Here is a 20,945-nt window from a genome sequence, read left to right as displayed (position 1 = left end):
TGAAGTTACACATCAAAGAACCCAGTTCAAAAAGTTTCAGTCCTATACTGCCCGAAGACTATCTATAACTCCTTTCAACTATGTCGTAAGCTGTGGTTAGCTAAAGCTTGGCACAACATCTATGGTTAGGATTATACATTTAATAAACACATTACTGGAGTCAGGGATGCCAAACACATTACTGGGATTAATACATGGAGAACGTTTGGCATTACCTCACATGATACACAAAACAACAGGCAAAGTAAATGGTTAGCATCTCTCACTTTCTGCACCTTTTTTTTAACTGCTATGTTTCAGCCATGTGGAGAAATGAATCTTTTGTGTTTTTACACTTTTCCTTGTGAAATTGGGCTGCCAAAACAGTCGTGGTGGTCACAGAATGAACATTAAGAGAGCATTTGGATCAAACAGGGCTGTGTAGTAAAATATGCCAATGCTCAGAAGAGGAGGACCAGTCTATCTGTTGTTAGTGTTCTGTCTTAAATAGGATTCACTGCACTGTATGCAAATGAGATACATGCAAATTACAAACAGCACAAGAAAAGAAACCCCAAGAAAGAACAGGGAATTCAGCCTGTCGGCAAAATTAATATCTTTGAGCTTACATAAAGCAGCACGGTGGCTAAGTGGTTAGCACTGTTGCCTCACAGCAAGAAGGTTCCTGGTTCAACTCCTGGGCCCGGCAGGGGTCTTCCTGGGTGGTGTTTGCATGTTCTCCCCGTGCTTGCGTTGGTTCTCTCCTGGTACTCCAGCTTCCTCCAACAGCATAGTAGGTTAATTGATGATTCTAAATTGCCCGTAGGTGTGAGTGTGAGTGTGTCTGGTTGTCTGTCTCTATATGTGGCCCTGAGATAAACTGGATACCTGTCCAGGGTGTACATCTGCCTCTTGCCTGTAATTAGCTGAGATAGGCTCCAGCAGACCGCCGTGACCCTGCAAAGGATTAAACAGGTATAGAAAATGAAGGATGGATGGAGCTTACATAAATGATCACTGGAATTCCCATTGCTCTGTTATCTTAGATTGTAAAAGAATTATAAAAAGATGTACAATTATAATGATAGTTGCATTTTCATACAGTAAATTAGTTCAAGGTAGAACTTGGTCTAAAGGAGCACACTTGAGCTCTTACTGAATTAGTGAGGGAAAAAAACAAAGAAGTAAAATAAAGAAAAAAATGGACAGAAGGCTGCAACATTAATTACATTATGTTTTCTTTTTCAATATCTTCAAAAAAAATTGATCAGAGAGCCATAAAGACCAATGTAACCCACAGGGCCCGAAACAGAATTAAAGAAACATGTCTGCTGTGGTACTATGATCTATTTGCTCATGGCAAATTATGAAAATAAAAACTACACATTCAGTTCTCATTAGGGACTGTGATTGTCAAGCAAATCTGATGCAAACTTTTGAAATGTTGCTGAAAAGAAAACAAGTGGAGGCATGGCAGTTTCAGACGGCATTCTCTATCCCTGAATTTAGATAGCTGTATTTGATTGTGCCAGCGCTGGTAGCCAGTAATGTGAATGAGTGGTTTGACATGCATCCTTTTTGGCCGAGCAAACGCCAGATGTGACACAACACCAGACAGCAGTTTAATTATCTTGATACTGTGAAGTATTTCGATGCCAGTGGAAATGGACATTTAATCAAGGCTGAGCTGGTGTCTAATTGGATAACCGAAAAAAATAAACTGGACCAAATTAACCTTGTCTTCACGAAACTGAATGAGGTCTTCAGGGATGCTTTTAGATTCAGGGAATGTCAATCATGTTTCTTCTCTGCAACAATTAGCCATTCATATGAGCAGTTAATATTTAATTGTTCTCTGTGTTGTAAAACTTGTTTAAAAAAAGGTGTTTCCATAACCTCATATGCAAAAAAACCTGACAAAAACTGGCAAAACACAAAACTTTATTTATTTATCTATTTCTTTATTTTTTTAATAGTATTTAACACATATTGCATTCACCATCAATCTTGTTCTCTTTTTCAGAGATCTTCTATTGCTGTGAGCACAAAATTAAGCAATTAGTGATGACAATGTGAGAGACAAAGAAGAGGAAGAAAGAAAGCTGTTCTTCACTGTAACCACGTTTTAGTAATGATATACATACCATAAAGTAAGTGTTGTGGTACAATTGTAGTGCTTAAATTTGAGATAGTGTAGTTGCCTTCTGATGGCTTTGGTCATATGTTCTGTTTGTCCTGTGTAAAACTAATAAGGACAATGAGAAGGAAAGAGTGAGTGTGAGGATGAATGAATTTGAGTAAATTCACTGTGTAGTCTAGTTTTAGGTAAAATGCCGCGCTCCATTTGCCCTCGGAAGTCGTAATTTCCGAGTTCCGAGTCGGAATTTTCAACTGGAACGCCCCTCGAAGTGGTATTTCCTACTCGGAAAGTCTGAGAATCTTCACCACCCCCGAGTTAACATTCCAAGATGGCTGCCCCGGCTGTAAACAGTAAGTAGAAGAGAGCTGTGCTACTTTCTGTTTCCTATTCATCCACCGTGTTTGAAAGTTGCAGAAGGACCGCATATTTGTCCAGTAGTTGCTTGTATTCAAACAAGGCAAGCGCTAGAACAGCTTTTGTGGGCGTGGCCATCTTGTTTTCCGACTTTGTAACTGGAACGCTGATAACTCGGCTGTGACGCATTCCCAGTTCCGACTTCCGAGGTAAATGGAAATTAGCATAAGATAGGCCTTTTTCTGTTCAAACAAGAGTGTATCAACTTGGGATAGCTGTACCAGTTGATAGGATTCTGTAACTTGAGGAAGTATAAGTGGAGGAAAGCCAGCCATTTAAGATTGTAATGGCTGATATGGCTGGTTTGATATTGCCCTTGTCTGAACTGGGAGCAAAAAATAACAATAAAGAGATCTCTATGGATTAAAATGACTTGTTTATATCTATAGGGAGTGACCCCAGGAATTATGGTAAAAGATTTATGCAAGAAAGTAAAGTCATTTGGGTCTACTAGTCTTGATTTTAGCCCGATCCTATTTCTTCTTGTTTAAGAGGAGCTGGACCAGGACCAAGAAGGGCAGCCCTCTTCATCTGCATAATGAGGCAGAAATGCAAAAGGTAAAGTAAAAAGAATAGACGAGGGAATAAAAAACAAGGGATGCATGTACAAGGAAAAGGAAAAACTATTTTTTTTCAAAGAAAATGTATGTATAAGGAAAAGTATATATATATACTGTATATATATACTGTATATATATATATATATATATATATATATATATATATATATATATATATATATATATATATATATATATATATATATATATTTCTGATTTTATTTTTCATTATGTCAGTATATGTCCTCCATACTCTGGGGAGGAGAGAGTATTAAAGGGAAAAGCCAGAGAAAAAGAAAAAGCACACGGAGGATCTCTAAAAGGAATCTACTGCAGTAATAATAATAGTATTAGAAAATACTAGGGACCATATAAAGGAATAGTGAGAGTAAAATAAAGAAGAGAAAATCATAACTTAAAATAAAAATAATAGAATGAATGATGAATAAATAAATGATTAAATAACAATAAGGTATGATGAAATGATAATAAAGAGCAGAGGTCCAGAAGTAGAGGATTTTAGATTAACAATAATATAAATATAAATAAAGGGAGTGAGAAATAAAATAATCACAACAATAGACAGGGGAAAAAGATAGAAGGTAAGAGGAAGTCAGTAAGAGGAGGGAATTATATTAAAATCCAAATAAAGAGGAATAATAAATAGTGAAGTAAGGTTCGAGGAATAGCAACTATCTAAATGTCTTCTGCCCACTATCTGGCAAGAAACAGCATCTATATTCAGTGAACTAAATTACCTGTCGAGGAGAAAATAAACAACTTTGGCGTCTCTCTCGACCTTTGTTCTTCTTCAGCAGTGTCATTTGCGAAAGCCACACCATTTTTTTGTTTTGTTTTCCACCTTCCCCTTTACTGAATTCCCTTCACCTCTTCGTGTTTTTTATTCTGTGATGAGTCAATTCCTGCACCGTTGCCTCATCTTGCATTACACCTTAAGTATGATCATCTATTTCTCAAATGTATACCCTTCAACTTCTTACAAATGTAATCCACAGCCAACAAATCTTCTACTTTCCTCTTTCTCCTACTGAGCAGCTTCTTCTGTGTGTCTTATATATTGTATCTTATACATATATATATATATATATATATATATATATATATATATATATATATATATTTATATATATATATATATATATATATATATATATATATATATATATATATATATATATGTATATATATATATATATATATATATATATATATATATATATATATATATATATATATATATATATACAGGGTATGGAATTATACTATAAACATTTTTGTCACAACTAATAACAAATTGCACTGTGCTAATGTTACACTTAACTATTATAGGCAGATTCCTGAATTAATTTTGTATGCACTTTTTGTACACAAATGCATTTAAAATCATCTCGGTTTGTGTCTAGGACCCCACCCACAGCACTACCGATGAAAAATGACATTTCTGAATCTTGCAGAGGCTTAAAACAGCAGTTTTATTTGACGTAGCTTCATTGCCCCAGTGTTAATTTTGATGCACATCTGGAACTTCCTTTAAGATTCCCATTTCACAAAGTTACTGAAATGCACACAATACTCATTCATATGTGAAACAGATATGTTCAAATGTACCCCATTATTTGAAAGCCTTGCATATCTGAAGAGGGCTTAAGGTAACCCCATGACAGGACACTTACAAGAGTTACTGGTTTGTGTGTTATAAATCTATTCAAGACTAAGATCAAGGATGAATGGACTGTTTGTTTTCCCAACGCTACACCAAGTTTCACAAAAACTGGATTACTAATTTGTGTAATCCAAACTAACAACTTTACCAACAACATAACTCCTTTTGCTGAGCCTCAAATATGATAATCAAGTTAAATAAAAAGTCTCTCGACTTGTTCAACTTTAATGAAATATTTCCGCCTTTGTAAATTGAAGATTTGCTGAAAGAGTGGTGCATTTACCTTAATATGTTTAATGGAATCTATTTCTGAGAATCTGCTTGGTTGTTATAAGAGGATGTGGCATTTACATTGTTACTAATGTAATGTGCCTTTACTTTCCAACTGAACTGAGATAAACATATTCTTAGGGAAAATATTTTAGGATCTTGATTCTGGCTCTCCTTGTGCTAATTATACTTCTCTTTTTTTCACTTGTGAAGTTCTCCCTGTTATCAGTCTTGACAGGTTCATTCTCCCAAATTTATCCTATAAACAGACAAACATTACTGAGCAAGTAAAGCTGCAGGGGCCTATCTATTTCTGGTTTTGCAGGTTACCTGCAGCAGAGTAAAACCTTCAGTCTGATGCATTACACCGGGTTTGAGCGGGGCTGAAGGTTTTATGTTTACTTATTCTGCTTCGAGTGGTTTCTAGAAATATACAACAACCTCACAAACGGCTTCTGTTTTATACTCCTCAGCCATTACAAGCAGGGAAAATCCTAACTCACAATAAGAAGCAATCCCTTGACAAGTCAGGACATTTCATTTTTTTTGACATACCACAGAAATCGTGGCACAGCTTCAATTTTTAAAACTAAGGCATTGAGTGAGTGTTTTTTCTGTCCGCTCCACTAGTCTGCCAATGCTCCCTCCTTCAATCTTGGCCGGTGTTTTTCGAGAGCTTGATGTTCTTTATGTCACCAGCATCCATGTACAGCTTTTTTCCTGAGCTGCAGAAACACAATTTAGGTTTACAAATTTAGCTCCTACTGCGTATCACTTTTTGTTTCATTACAGTTTCCCTGTAGAGGAAAAAAAAACAGATCACTGTACCAGGAGCCACATACTGTATTGCATTCATTTCAAGTGCTTATTCTAATGAACTGTGAGGCAATGAGCCTTTTAATTGTTTTTCATTTTTTCACAGAATTCAAGATGATGTTGTCTTTTTCTGTGCAGTTAAATGTAATGCAGTGAGATATTTTGAGATAAAGTAAATGACTGTTTTAACTCCACTCGGGCCATGCAGGGTTCCGCAATATAAAAGAAAATGGGGTTGAGTGTGATCATACTGTGATATGCTTAAAAAAACCATTTGCGCTCTCAATTACAAGTTAGCTATGGCTGCAGTCACAGTAATATGTCTGTGAGGAGCGGATGCCCTGCGAAAACTCAGCCTCATCGGCATGGCAGACGCATTACACCAAGACAAATTTGCTTTTCCAGTTATGTGTTTTTCATTGACTCATCCTTTATGTTCATAATCTTATGATACATAATTTGGGGTGGTTATCTGAGGGAAATCCTTCTCAAAATGGTTCAAAGCATGGGCAAAAACAGCATGATTATCAGGTTCAGGAGGATGCTGGAGGCTTTCTTGGAACATGGTTGAGGGGTATTGGTGATGTGCCAATCAAATCTGATTACCAGTCAACAAGCATTTGCCAAATACTGTTTGTATGAAGCCCACTTTAACAGCCTTTCCAAATCTCCCCACAGAGAGCAGCTTGTTTTCCCCCACTTCTATGGATCTCTCTCCAAATCTTTAATCCTCCTCCATTGTCTCTCAGTGCTGCTGTATACAGGAAGTACACAGAAGGGGAATGCTGATATAATAAGACACTTTCTGTTAATATTTCTGTTGAACTCAGATAGTTGACCCTTCTAGCTGAGTATTTTCCTATTCATCTTTACGGGTAACTCATTTTATTGCAATTTTAAACAATTATCTGAATGAATCATACGTGATTGCCCTTCTGCCATACGAATGTACACAGTTGGACAATAATTGTGCATTTTGTGATATAAGCTCAAATGACTTCTCTGTGGGCAATTAAAATTATAACAGTTTCTACTTATTCCTGGGCTCTCATTAGAGCCAGTGAGGTTTCAAGACCTTTTGTCCCAATAACTATGGTAACAATATTATACTGCCAGAACACTCATCTAATCACAAGTATTATCAGGAAAATATACAGTCACTCAGCAGGTATACCAGACACTCTGTACTTTATTTGGTTTAGGTGCACTGAATAAAGTGGCTGGTGAATGTGGAGGTATCAAAAAGCTGACGAATAATGCAGACAACAAGCAGCCTTTTATGACTGTTTTGTTGCATTTTGGCTTAAATATATTTGACTTAATGTGGTTACGTTCCAGAAATTCGATTTGAATCACAGACAAAGCTGACTTTTCTTCTGATGGCATTTAATTTTTGAAGGCATTCAGTTTCCCATGAGAGCTATTTTTGGTGGGGAGTTTCTCTAAAAGTTTTTTTTATAAACAAGTTTTTAGCCCCATGGACAAACTTGCAGTGCAAACCTTGTCCGTATTTCAATAATCAATATGCATTAAAATACTGTTCCAAATAAACAGTGTATTTTCCTGTAATTAAATACGTTTTTTGAGTCCGACCAAATTGCTCTATGCTGCTTTCTGTTAATCTTTTTATGTCAATATATTTTGGCTTGATCCTTGTCTGTCATCAGGCAGAGACTGCTGTTGAAAACAACACATTTGATTAACTAAAGTACATGTCCAGAACAGTCACTGTGTTTAAATACTGATATGAAATAATCAACTCAAACTCAGTTCATTAATTTGTCGTGTCTGTTTTGTCAGTTAAGATATTGGAATTAAAAATGCTATAAAGCTGTTTAAGTCTTAGCCATCTCAGAAGCCTTTGTACAGACAGTTCTTTTATAAGGGAATTATATTTCATTATTCATTATTCTAATATATTTTTGGGTGGGACTCTTTCTGTAGCAGTTATCTTCTTCTTATTGTCTTAAAAACTTTAGGAAAAAAATATCCCCATTTTCCATCTCAAGAGGATAGTTAATAATGTATCATTTGGAAAGTGAAGAAAACCAATGTTTGTAATTTCAAACCTGATTTTTTTTCTTCAATTTTTCATTCTTGCAAGGAATTCAGCTGCTCATACGAATTTCTTTTCTCACCACATATTTTTAGAGGGCAACCGGTCTGCATTTACCACAGGCTATTTCAGCAGCTCTTTCACAAACATGCAAAGCTATGCTCCTTCTTACTGGCTGTACTTTGACATTGTCCTGCTGAAATAAGCAACACCATCCTGGAAACAATGCCACCAGCAGATTTGTACATTGCTGACGCCGTGCTAAACAAGGGAATTCACGCCAGCAGGGATGTTTAAGCGCGCTGTATGCTGATATCTAGTCTGTTAGAACACAGGAAATGGTGTCAATCATTTCCAGGAACAATTAGAATTCTTGTCCACCAAGAATCAGCTCAATATTCAGAGGAATTGTCCAAATAAAAATCTGTCTGTTCTTGTTGATTTATGGTGTTGTTTTCTTATTAAAGCTGTGAGTGCAGAGACAAACATATTGGCATAAAGTGGGTTTCTTTCATCTCCCGGAGTTGTTGGTATAACAATTAAAACCTCAAATTAAAAGACTTGTTTTCTTGCTTCTAACACCTTTCATCCAAAAGGCTCTGCTGCTCGATGCTGATGTTGGTGCGCACTCATATTTTGTGAGTCACCGGTTAACCCTAACAATAAAATACCCAAACACAAACGAGGTAGCATTAAACACACACAATCCAGTGACTACCTATCATCACTTCTTCATCAGTCACTACAAGGCTACAAAGCTTAGTGACACAGTTGGCAGTTTGAACAAGCCCAGTGTCAGCTAAATGCATGGTCATATCTGCCTTTGCCACTGAAATGCCATCTAAGCATATTTGCGGGCAGCCGGAGCTCCTTTGGCATTGATCAGCTGAAGGAGTTGGTAGCCAAAGGCAACTTTGATTGACACTGACAGCATTAAGGTCGTCTGATCAGCTGCTTTTAGAGGTGCCCAGAAAAATATTCACAAAGAGAGAGCGATTGAGCTTCTAAGGTTGCAGCACCTAAATTATGGAACCGGCTTCCAACCCACATAAGATCTACTCCCACGTTAGTTTTTACTTCTGCATATTTATTAATGGTTAATACCAGGTTTGGCAAATCCTAAAAGCCCCATTATGTATTTTAATCTTGCAACAGATTTTTTTTTTATGTGTGTGTGTGTGTGTGTGTGTGTGCGTATGTATGTGTGTTTGCGTGTGCGTATGTGTGTGTATGTTTCCTTCACCAACCCTCTTGACAGTCAGTTTGTTGAGGACTCAACTGTTCTTCCAGGCCTTTGTCTCATATTGAGTGTTTTATCCCAACAGTACGGAAGATTATTAGGGCCAGGCAGGAGAAAAATAAAAATATTTTAGAGGAGGAAGATTTTTTTTTCATTCTGCACTTCGGGAAAAAAGTCGAAATGTCGAGAAAAAAGTCGAAATGTCGAGAATAATTTGAAGTACAATTTCGAGAAAAAAGTCGAAATGTTGAGAAAAAAGTCAGAATTTCGTGAATAAAGTTGAAATGTTGAGAAAAATCCAGAATTTCGACTTTATTCTTGAAATTGTATTTCAATATTAACCTCGACATTTCGACTTTTTTCTCGACATTTCGACTTTTTTCTCGAAGTGCACAAAAATAATAAAATCTTCCCCTCTCAAATATTTGTTCTCCTGCATGGCTCTAATACTCTTCCGTGTTTTCTGTAACAGAACAAAGCAGAGCCCTGTGGAAGCAGCACTAGTGTTTCTCTTCCAGCCTGTGCGTGTCTCTGTCGGGTAAACCCTCGCCGGAGTCTACCAGCAGGAAGTGCAAACGCGCAGAAAAAGCAGACAGCAGGTGATGAAAACAAGGAAGTAACCGCTGTCGCCTTGAAAAATTGAGTTTCTCTCGTGTTTTAAGGGCAAATATATCCGTCGACAGCTCTGAAGCAAAACCGAAAACCCCTCCGGTTTGTTGCTAAGGAAGTGAGCCGTCGAGCTGAGTCTCCACACCATCTCTGAACAACTCACACACTAAAAGACTGTTTTTAGAGGAAGCACACGGACAAAGTAAGTACGCACTGAGACAGGGTGGAAAAAAAAACCATACCTGCGGGATAACCTTAGTCAGAAAGAGGGGATTAAAAAGCCACCGTTGGGAGGTGGGAGGAACAGGAAAGAGGAGGCATTTCTCTGCATTACAGCACATTTTCCAGTAGTTGTCTGTGTCAGCAGCAGATCCCACAGGGAGGATCTCGAGGTGAAAGAGAAAGTGGGGGGAAAGAAATGACAGCCATGCTGCATATATTCTTTATTTTTTTGGTGATACTCTCCTGCAGAGTGCACCTGCAGCAGGGTGAGTGGACATGAAGACCAAAATAAGGAAGAAAAACCAAGAGGTCAGGGTCTGCACATGCTGAGTGTGCAGGTTTACACAACACCTGATGTCTGCGAGGCTGTAAACAATGTGAGACTGTTTGCACACGGATGCAGTTCAGCAGCTTGCAGATGGTGCATTCCTGTTTTCATAGCACTTAGGCATTTATGCTATTTTTTTCTTCCGTTTTTCAGTCGCTCCTGTAGTCATTTGGCCCTGGGTGTTGTTTCCTGTGGAGTTTGGCCACCGTGTTATCTGTTGAGGGAAAATTATATAAGTGGGGATTAGCATGGAAAATGTAGGACTTTCCCCCTGCGCACAAATGAGAGGCGTTCACAGAAGGTCACAGTTATGTTTATATCCTGTTCTCTGCTGTGTGTGTGTCTCCTATAAAGTGGCGCTTCATTGATCCCTCAAATTATTTCACCCAGGATGGATCACAAAGAGGAACCGCTGGAAGGAGCCGTGGGTCTGAAACAAGACGATCTGCCGCAGATGGACGGTTCGTGTGATGCATGCGAGCCTGACGAGGCCCAGCCAGCAGCACAAGTGTGTCACATCTGCAGTTTTGCCTTCTGCCCTGTCCACGCTGACAGGCATGCCAGCAGCACACGTCACACGCTAATGCCTTATAAAGATAGAGGGATGCAGGCAAATGTTCTGGATACAGACGGACACTCCAGAGTTAGGGGCGAAGCTGGGGAGGAGGAGGAGGAGGCTGGAGGAGAGAGTGCAGCTCAAATGGCTGTAAATCAAGAAGAGGCTCCACTTGAAGTGGCACTTGCTAATGGCAATGCGAATGGGGAGGCTGAGGAGCGGGAACAGGCCCAGAATTTTCCACCTCATGAAGCTGAGCCTGGTGAAGGGGCTCAGGGTGCAGAAGCAGGGCCGGAGGCTGCTGGAGAGCCTGCAAAGAGAGACACAGTGACAGTAGAGAGGCTGCGTTGCAAGAAGCACGGAGAGGAAGGTTCCCTCTATTGCAAGCCAGATGAGCAAATCATCTGTGTGGTGTGCGCTGTGCAGGGTGAGCACAAGGACCACGAGATCATTACTCTGCATGAAGCCTATGTCTGGCAGAAGGTGAGTTCACACTGAAGAAATGACAGGTTTATACATTTAATACATGCAGCGTGTGATTTATTGTGTGCTCTGTTGCAGATAATCACTGAGGTTTGCTTTATCTGCAGTTTTGCAACGTAATGTATTCACAGCATCACCCATGTAGTCTGCGTTACCGAGTAATATTCCAATTTCTGAAGGCTTTGTCGTCGTTAATTCAACTCACTAAGGTTCTATAAAAGCTCTGTATAAGATTTAAAACACAACTGTTGATCATCCGAGTGACTTCACAAATAAATTGGCCAATTACAGTAATTTCAATAATCTCCATTAAGATTGAACTGTAAATGAAGCAGGAATACTCCGCCTCATTGTCTGCATAACAAGATGCCAATTATGTCTTCATCCTTCCTGCATTTTTCTAAATTATGTTTAAATTATCTCTTTTTTTTTCCTTTTCCATCATCTGATAAGCATGGATAGTAATAGCACTTTTTCTTAAAAATAAAAATACAAAAACACCACATTAAGTGTATTCAATTCAGTCCACCATCTTCAAAATATTGGAAATGTGCACTAATCTGGGCTGCTCAACCATGGAAAAAATTCTGATCATGTTGTTTTTTTTGGTCAGCATCGAAAACAGGAATATTTAAAATAATTAAGCACTTAATTTTGAAGAATTGTGCATTATTGAACTTAACAAAATGAATAAATAAAATTTCCAGGGTTTTCAGACAAAAATCAATTTTAAGACTAAATTAAAATTATTTATGCCAACATAGCAAAATGCTAATACAGGTGCTCAATAAACCCTTAAATGTTTTTGTTTTATTCATTTTTATTGTAATTTTACACCATGGTATCACATATCTCATTATTTTCCTAATATTGTTCATCCAGAAACACTTTGGATGCACTTGGATGTTCCAACAAACCAAAAATTAAATAGAAAATTGTTGTTTTTCTCTCAATAACGAGACAAATTTAGGTTTGGGGAAAAAAGTGCTGCCATCCAGATGGTTTCTTTTGGAAAAGGTCTTGGCTTTTTCACTTCGAAAATACTAAATCACACTGTTTCTGCAGGAATAGAGTCCAATCTCTCTGGAAACTCTACTACGATTTAACCCATAGACCAATGACAGATTCACATTGTGTCCGTGCATGTGTGGTATGATTTTAGGTTTTAAGTCAGTATTTTCAACGGCCAAGGTTTCTTTTTTTTTTTTTTTTCTATGGAAACTAAATTTAACTGACAGATAATATCTTTACAATTAAAACGTTATCTCAGTCATTTTGCTCAGCTTTGTAAATGCAGTGTTGTCCTTTCCCCTGAGGCTGTACATCTGGAAAACTAAAGTAGAGCAGCGCTCTCCCCTGGATTACTCACACACACACACACACACACACACACACACACACACACACACACACACACACACGGGTTAACAGCAGACAAGGAAGGTCACACAAACAGCTCAAGGGTACAGTATTTACTCCAAACAGCTTTTATCCTGCTCGCTGAAACATGGTGTTCACAGGAAGAGCCCTTCACGTGCCAGAGGAGTTATATGATTCCACCACATGCCATTGAAGACATTGCATGTTAAACTTGGAGCTGAGACTCTACAATGCTTTTTCTTTTGCAGAACTATTTTCTCAAAGCATCTGCTTAGAAATATTGTCATAGTATGACTGTGTGTATGTTTGATCTGAAACCATGTGCCCGCTCTGTGTCTACGTCCTGTTATGAACTGGAAAGTAAAGGCAGTCTTTTTTGAATGACAGATAGATAGCACCCACAAATGCTGCGCTGGATTTTTGAATCACTGTTGTACAGAAACAATCTCTGTTTGCTATGTTTTATGTTGTGACACACTTAGTAGTAGTGTTTACCACTTGTCTGTGTGCTCTACCTGCAGAGTAGGCAGGGTCATGACCTTCTGGGCTACACACAGCAGATGGCTGAAAGGATCAAAGTCAAGTGGACCAGCACTGATGTGAGTACAAAAACCCCGTACATAAAATTCTGATTTATTCAGAAGTGTTTATTCAGAAGGCATGATGTTCAGAAGACAACACAATGTGTATTCTGGGCTGTTTTCTATCAGCTCTTATCAAATTAAATAACAATCACTCCACATACAGTAAAATGGATTTTAGCTAGGACTTCTATCCAAGCATGTATAATTTACTTTGTGTGTTTTTGTGAATCTTTTTGACGAGATTTGAAATGATGCTATTTAAAAAAATGTTATAGCATACACTGACAATTTATTTTTAAATGTTTTTGTTCATTACAGCATACAGATTTTTCTTTGTTTCCCGTTCTCTTGTTTAAGCAATTTAAAAAGGCTTGTTCACCTCTAAAACATCCAAAAAATATTCTTTTTCATGCTTATTGACCTTGTGTGGTTGCATTTTAGTGATGTTGTTCATTGTGTAAAAGCATATTCCAGGGTAGTTATTGAAGAATGAGAAAGTAACCTTGATTTTCCTTATTCCACTCAGATTCACCGTATTATGACCGTTGTTCAGGCATCTTGTTCAGGCTTTTATGTTAAAACCATAATAAAGACTGCTTAAGCGGAATTTTTATGTCAAGTCATCCATGAAACAATTTCTATCACCATTGTCGGGGCATGTTCTGTCACTGCAAATAAAACCAGATTACATAGAATCTGAGGGGGTGGGACACAAAGGTTCAAGAATGTACAGCTTTGGTCCTAGCAATTTAGCAGTGGAAATGGAGATGGTTGCTCTGTCAACCACCCCTGCAGCCCCTGTTCTGCCTTATGCTCTGCATTTATACTTCTGTCAGCAGCCATCGGGGAGCAGTGGCACGTAATGGTGTAGCCGAATACCTGCAGAGATGTGACCCAAGCACAGTGGCTTAGTGTAAAGGTTAATTTGACTGACCTACGAGACATAAGACTTTTCCAGCAGCCGGCACCCCACCTGAGTTCATGTCTATTATCACGCTGAAATATCAGGACTTCCTGGACTCTGTGCCTTTCTGCTATTCACCGTCGGGCTGCAGTGTGCTTGGGGAAAAGCACTTACCTGCTCACTCATAGGGCACTCTGTTATAGACCATTATATGGATTTGTCGGCATGTCCTCTCCGCGCTCTCAAATGTCAGTAATTCTTATTATGCATGACATGCAACTATCCGAGTGACTGCTCCTGGTGAGGAAAATTACGTGTGTGCACACAAGACAAAGGCAGAGGAGGGAAAGCGAGCCGGTTGGGGTTAAATTGCATGGTATTGACATCCTGTAAGACAAAAAAGAGGGCAATCTCTGAGTGGTTGTCTATGCTTAGGTGTGGGGTGGAAGGAACGGTTTAACCCTTGACAGATGTTTGCATATCTAGCCTGCTTGATTATGTACTTTGCTGCAGGCGTGGGGATAGTAATCTCTCAAAGCTCATTGTCATCTTTCGCGGGGGACTATAATATAATGCAAAGACAGATTTGGGGGGGAAAAATACTGCATAAATATTGATGGGGAACCAGGGGCAAAATGTAACAGGAGGGATTCAGATAGTTTTCTGCCGCTCATTCAGTCAGCATTACCTATCGTCAGATAGCAGAGAGGGATTTTTGAAGCATATCACATCTGCTCACCAGTGGGGTTCACTACAAAGCAAGATTATTGGGTTGGCAGGTTATGTTGTTATTAAAGTCAAGATTTCAGTGCCACAATGGTGGTTCTCTTTTAAACTGGCTAAATCACCATGGCAACGTAAGCCCCTTTCAGATGATGGTAACTGAATGCTCCCCTGGTGCTTTTTTGTTGCATTTTTACCGTGTAGCATGGACTGTGGAGTGGGTTGGTCCTGTTAAAATGTTAGACATCCCTTTTCAACACAGTTTTTTCCTGCTTCATGTTTTACCCAGAATAATTAGGTGCAAGTCGGAAGAGAGAAAGCTGTTCTCGATCCGGTACCGTCCACTGGTGTTTTAACACAATGCATTGTGCATGTTAGTTTGATATGTTTTATGGCAACAAGTTAGGGCTGGGCGATATGGACCAAAAGTCATATCTCGATATTTTCTAGCTGAATGGCGATACACGATATATATCTCGATATTTTTTCTGTGCCATAATTGGGGTTTCCCCCAAAGCATTATAGCATAGCATCTCTGTTAGCTTCATTTTTTCTGAGGCAAACCCTTAAAAAAACAGTCAGTTTTAATACAATGCCTTGTGCCAAATGTCACACAGGTTCCTTTATTAACAGAGGTCTGCACAATATCAAAATGTATAAAACAAATGAAATAAAAATAAACTGCCTGCATATATAGAATAAAAATGCTTCTTGAATAATAAAAAAAAAAAATAAAATAAAACAAATATCCCTTTCCTGCACAACAATTAAATTAAAATACACTGTACAATAACAGGCAGACTTTTCAACTGAGGTTGATATTTGTGCAAATAACAAAACATTTGTGCAAATCTCAAATAAAACATTCAAGTCAATTTGTCACAAAATAAGCTGTATCAAAATCATTAAATTTTTTTTTTTTTTTTTTAAATCGATATAAACGATATTTTCTCGTACCATATCGTGTTTGAAAATATATTGATATATATTAAAATCTCGATATATCGCCCAGCCCTACAACAAGTGGTACTATTTACTGTTACTCTAAAGGAGTTTTACGTGGTGCCCGCAACTTCTTATCTGATTAACATCAGAGCCAGGGAACATCAGGCAACCAGTGAGACAGGACTGCATGACTCAGTGTGCCCAGAAAACACAGCTATGGAGAAAGGGTCAAGCTTCACTGTTGTTTACAAGCAAGTCTTGAATCATTATCTAACTTAGTAAGTAGTTAGATAGTTTGGAAACTCTTGCTAAGTGTATAGAAAAAGAAATGGTAAAATTAAAAAAATGGTTTGATGAGAATAAGTTGTCTTTAAATTTGAAAAAAACTAAATTTATGATTTTTGGCCATTCAAGAAGAGAAACAAATGTATCACTTACTTTAGAAGGAGTACCAATTGATAGAGTATCACAATTTAGGTTTTTAGGGGTTATTATAGATGATAAATTGACATGGAAAGCTCATATATCTCATGTAAAATCAAAAGTGTGCAAAAATATTTTTGTTTTGAACAAGGCTAAGTTTGTGTTAAATTATACAGTAATGAGAATCTTATATTGTTCATTAATTTTGCCTTATTTATCTTATTGTGTTGCAATCTGGGGCAACACATATCCAACCAATATGAATCCTTTATTTTTATTACAAAAAAGAGCACTTAGAGTTATTTTCAATACACATTACAGAGAACACACCAACAGATTATTTTTTGAATCAAGACTACTGAAACTTGAGGATTTGGTTAAGTTACAGACACTCACAATCATGTACACAGCTAAATGTAAATTATTACCAGAAAACTTACAATACATGTTTACTTTCAGTTTAAATAACGAAGATAGTCGCAGAAAATTTAATTTTAAACATTTATTTGCCCGAACCACCTTAAAGCAGATGAGCACTTCAATTGTTGGAATTAAGTTATGGAATTCATTAAATTATGATTTAAAGTGCTGTATAAACATATTTCAGTTTAAATATAAATTTAAAGAGAAAAAAATAGCTATGTATGAAATAGTCTAAATATATAATATATGCGTATGGAGACAGACAATTTATTTTCTTGTTTTTCTTTTCTTGTGATATTAATTAAGTAATTGTGCAGACCATCTGTTATTATTGTTCAGTTTTCTTTTGAGGGAGGGGCAGGTATAATAAGATTTTCTTCTTCCTGCTCCTTTCTGGTTCTGGAATATGTTTTTGATTGTGTTGTCATTTTACTTGCTTGCTTTTTTTCTTTGCATATTTCCATGACCAGAATAAATAAAAATGAAATGAAATGAAAAGTATCAACATATACTTTGTTGAAAATATGCAAAGTGACGAAGCATATAAGACAGGGCTAAGCCATGAAAGAGGTGCACGGTCAAGCCATCCTTGAGAAAAGCCTGGCTTAACAGAGAAAGTTCATGTCTTGACACTTCATGTTTTGTTCCTCTTAAGAATACATGAATATTAATTTTTGCTCTTTATCTATTTCTGCTGCTTTGAATGTGATGCCAAAAGGCACAGCAGTGTCACAAGTTAAATGTTCATATGTGTTCATTGGCCAAAAAAAGTGTTATCCAAGAGATATCCAAGAGTAGCAGAAACATCTAAGTTGTCACGGAGAGCTGAGGCAGCATAACAGATAGTAGAAGTTGGAAAAGACTTGGCTGCAACAGTTACATTTATTGATCCTACTTTTTCTGGCTCTGCTTTATTCTGTTTTTCTTTTTGTCCTCTTCCTTTTTCAGTCTCAGCACTTTGATTTGATTCCTTATTGTTATCCACAGAGATCCTCAACTGACATTGTTACACTAAAAACAAATAAAATGGGGCCGTATATTGACATTCTGGTATTTCATTCAGTCATTTTTACATCTGCTCCAACTGTGGTCACTCAAGCTGAGTTTTTATTTCTTTTTTTAAATCCACTCCCCATTTATTGCTGTGTTGTGTTATAGGCTAAAATGGAAACTTGGAAGATATAAGAGGGCATGAAAGAGAAAGTAGTATTGCTTTGGAACAGGGCCACTATTGTCAAGGCCAAGAACAGTTCAAATTCATTTAGTCCTAGTGGACTATAAATGATGCTGTGATATTGTAAGGAGCTCTGAATATGCAGCCGTTTTGGCTATGATTTGGATAAATATTCAGAGTCTGGTGTTTGAAATATTCCTCTTTTAAGTTCAAAGTTGCATGAAAAAGGACATTCAGTGCTTTAATGAAACTGGCTGGATTTTGTCTGCCTCGTTGTACCACCAATTTCAGATGTCTTGGGAAACCTTTGGTGTTAACTTGAAATTAGAATGCTTTAGTCCATATAAATGCATGCATTATGATCTGGATGAATATGGTGTTATGTATTCTTATTCATCCAGATCATAGCAATCCAAAATATCTAAGTGGAAAGCAAATAGACTTAAGAACCAAGGAAGGATGTCCACTTGCCATCTATTGATACATTTAGGATTATGATCACTTGCAATGTCTCCATAGGAGGGAAAAGGCACAACATTAAGATTAAAAAGCAAAAGTGTTCTTTCTGATTGCTGCAAAGCAAATAGTTTATTTTACAACCTTCATAAGAAGAGCAAAAATAAAGCAAAAACCTTAGAGAAAATAACAAAATAACTAACAAAATGGCCTATATTTACAAGCCAGCGCTAACTTTCCGGCAGAAACAAAAGGGAAATAAATGGCAGAAACTCCCCCGTAACTCCCTGGACATAAAGGGTAGAAAATGGTATAAAAAGAAACAAGCAGTTCACCCCGACTGATTCACTACGTGCGTTTTTTATTTTTTATTTTTTTATTTTTACTGAAAGAACAATAAAGGGCTTAGTGATAGAGAAGATTGAGCTCTGTGCCACGGCTGTCAGGGGAGAGCCAGAACCGGAGGCCAGAGAATTTGAAAGCAAGGACGTTGGAGACGGACCAGTCTGCAGCAGAGTCTGAACACAGGCCATTAGCCTGAGGGAAACCTGAGAAACAAACGACAAAAGGCAGCAGCAATCCCACAAAACAGTCACTTCTTCTTCAGTGCACATAAGCAAATGAAAACCTGAAATCAAGATATGGGCACATCCATAACATTGTCAATGAAAACGTTACAAATCAAACCTCAAGCTGTTTTGACATCGCTGTGAGCTGTTTTTTAATTAGTTTTGTTGTTAGTGTGTCCTCTTTCTCACCAAAACATTAGGACGCTGTTGTGTACCGTGATAGGCCGAAGTAGATCCTCCTAATTAGGCATAAACAGGTATAGATAATGAATGGGTGAGTTTCAGGCCACGTTTACACGTAGCCGGGTATTTACAAAAACGGATATTTTCCCCTCTCCGTTTTCAAAAATATCCTCGTTTACACGGACTCGCATGAAAACGCTGGTAACGTCATGCCAGCCAATCAGAATCCTGGAAAAAACATCAACAAATGACACGTGTAACTTCCAGTTAAGGCTGATTTATGGTTCCGCGTTACACCGTGTCCACACTGCATGCGACGCGAGCGAGTGTCAGCGTCAAAAACAGTTCCATTGCTTTATTTTTTATTTGCACTGTCTACACTGGTTGCGAGCGACGCTGCGCCGTTTTGAGCTGGACATTTGTCGCACGCCCTGCTTCTATTTTCTTCCTGTCGCTCGCTTTGAAAACCGGTTGAAAGTTGAAAGCGCTGTAGGAAACAGTCATTTCAATACAAGAACCTCAATAAAGTGGCAACTGCTGGAGGGAGATCGCCAAGGAGCTGGAAGGTTCTGATAAGATAATAAGATATAATAAGAATCTTATCTTAATCTTATTAGGGCTTAATTTGTGCCGGATCCAACAAGATCTGGTACCTATTTGATAATTTCTCGTGTCCTCTGCTTTTCCCCACATCCCAGTAATGATCTGACATGCTGACATGTTTGCTGCTTTAACACCACGAACACGCCGCTCACTCCAGCTGTTCGCTGTTTCATTGCGTCACCACACGCCGTTATTTTGTTCGTTTTTTCCCCACTTTGGTCGGACGTTAGACCTGCTTCTATTTTCTTCCTGACGCCTTGTCTAGGAGTTCTTTTAGGAGTTTCTTTCAGGAGCGCACGGGCGGTTGGTGGGGCGAATAAAAGGCGAGTCTCGAGCGGGTGAATAAAGGCAGATTTATGGTTCCGCGTAAAATCGGCGGCGTAGCCTACGGCGTAGGGTACGCGGCGACGCGCACCGTTCGGGGAGTGCGCCGCGTACCCTACGCCGTAGGCTCTGCGTCGATTTAACGCGGGACCATAATTCAGGCTTTACTTCCAAGACGGAACGAGAGTCTGAGAGAATTTAAAACAGGTAAAATAAAATAAAATATTGACGATGGCCAAACAAATTGTAAACACAGGTCGCACTCATGCTGGTGACGTTTCTGTCGCATAATGTGACGTAAATCTCCGTTTTCCTCCGTTTCCTCTGTTTAGACGCAAATGTGAAAACGGAGTTTTTTGAAAATCTCCACTTTGGCCGGAGTTTTCAGAAATGATCGTTTTTGGGGGCTTTGACCTCCGTTTTTGTGTAAACGAACGGCCAAAACACATGAAAACGCCTCAGTTTTTGCCCCGTGTAAACGGGGCCTCAATTATCCACTACTGGCCAGACAATACCTAGACAGACGTTTTGAAGATTTGACGCTGCATTTTAAATAGTCAAAAGTAGCTTATCTCATATTGTCTGGCTAAATGGAAAACAACAATCATAAAAGCCACTTCTGAGTGCACATCTTTCCGCCGGCACTGTCCTGCCAGTTTTGTGGTGTTCCTTATGCGTCCTTACAACCACTCTGCTAGTGTAAGCATTTGCTGCTGTGTCTCCTGAGGCCTCGATTCATGGCCTCAGCTTGCTGTAATGCAAATGGAGATTAGCACGCATGAGTGCTCCTTTCTCGCTACTGGGACACATTTGCAGAGTGAAAGGTTCAGTGGCAGAGGGCTCCCTCTCCACAATCACAAAGATCAGAGATACCAGTCTGCAAGTATAGACTGCTCA

The 20,945-nt window shown here is 38.3% G+C and overlaps 1 protein-coding gene across 1 annotated transcript in view; it reads left to right on the top strand.

Annotated features, from left to right (window-relative positions):
- The first annotated feature begins 9,691 nt into the window (after nucleotides 1-9,691).
- trim44 (tripartite motif containing 44) overlaps nucleotides 9,692-20,945 on the top strand; it is a 65,869-nt gene continuing 54,615 nt past the window's right edge. Inside the window, exons 1-3 of the mRNA XM_061721507.1 lie at nucleotides 9,692-9,970; nucleotides 10,709-11,357; nucleotides 13,259-13,336. Of these exons, the coding sequence (XP_061577491.1) occupies nucleotides 10,710-11,357; nucleotides 13,259-13,336 (726 nt within the window). The 5' untranslated portion in view covers nucleotides 9,692-9,970; nucleotide 10,709. The remainder of the gene's footprint in view (nucleotides 9,971-10,708; nucleotides 11,358-13,258; nucleotides 13,337-20,945) is intronic.

Source organism: Cololabis saira, chromosome 5 (genome assembly GCF_033807715.1).
Source record: "Cololabis saira isolate AMF1-May2022 chromosome 5, fColSai1.1, whole genome shotgun sequence".
Classification (NCBI taxonomy): Eukaryota; Metazoa; Chordata; class Actinopteri; order Beloniformes; family Belonidae; genus Cololabis; species Cololabis saira.
The sequence above is the reverse complement of the archived record's forward strand: the minus strand, read 5'-3'. Positions and strand labels throughout refer to the sequence as shown.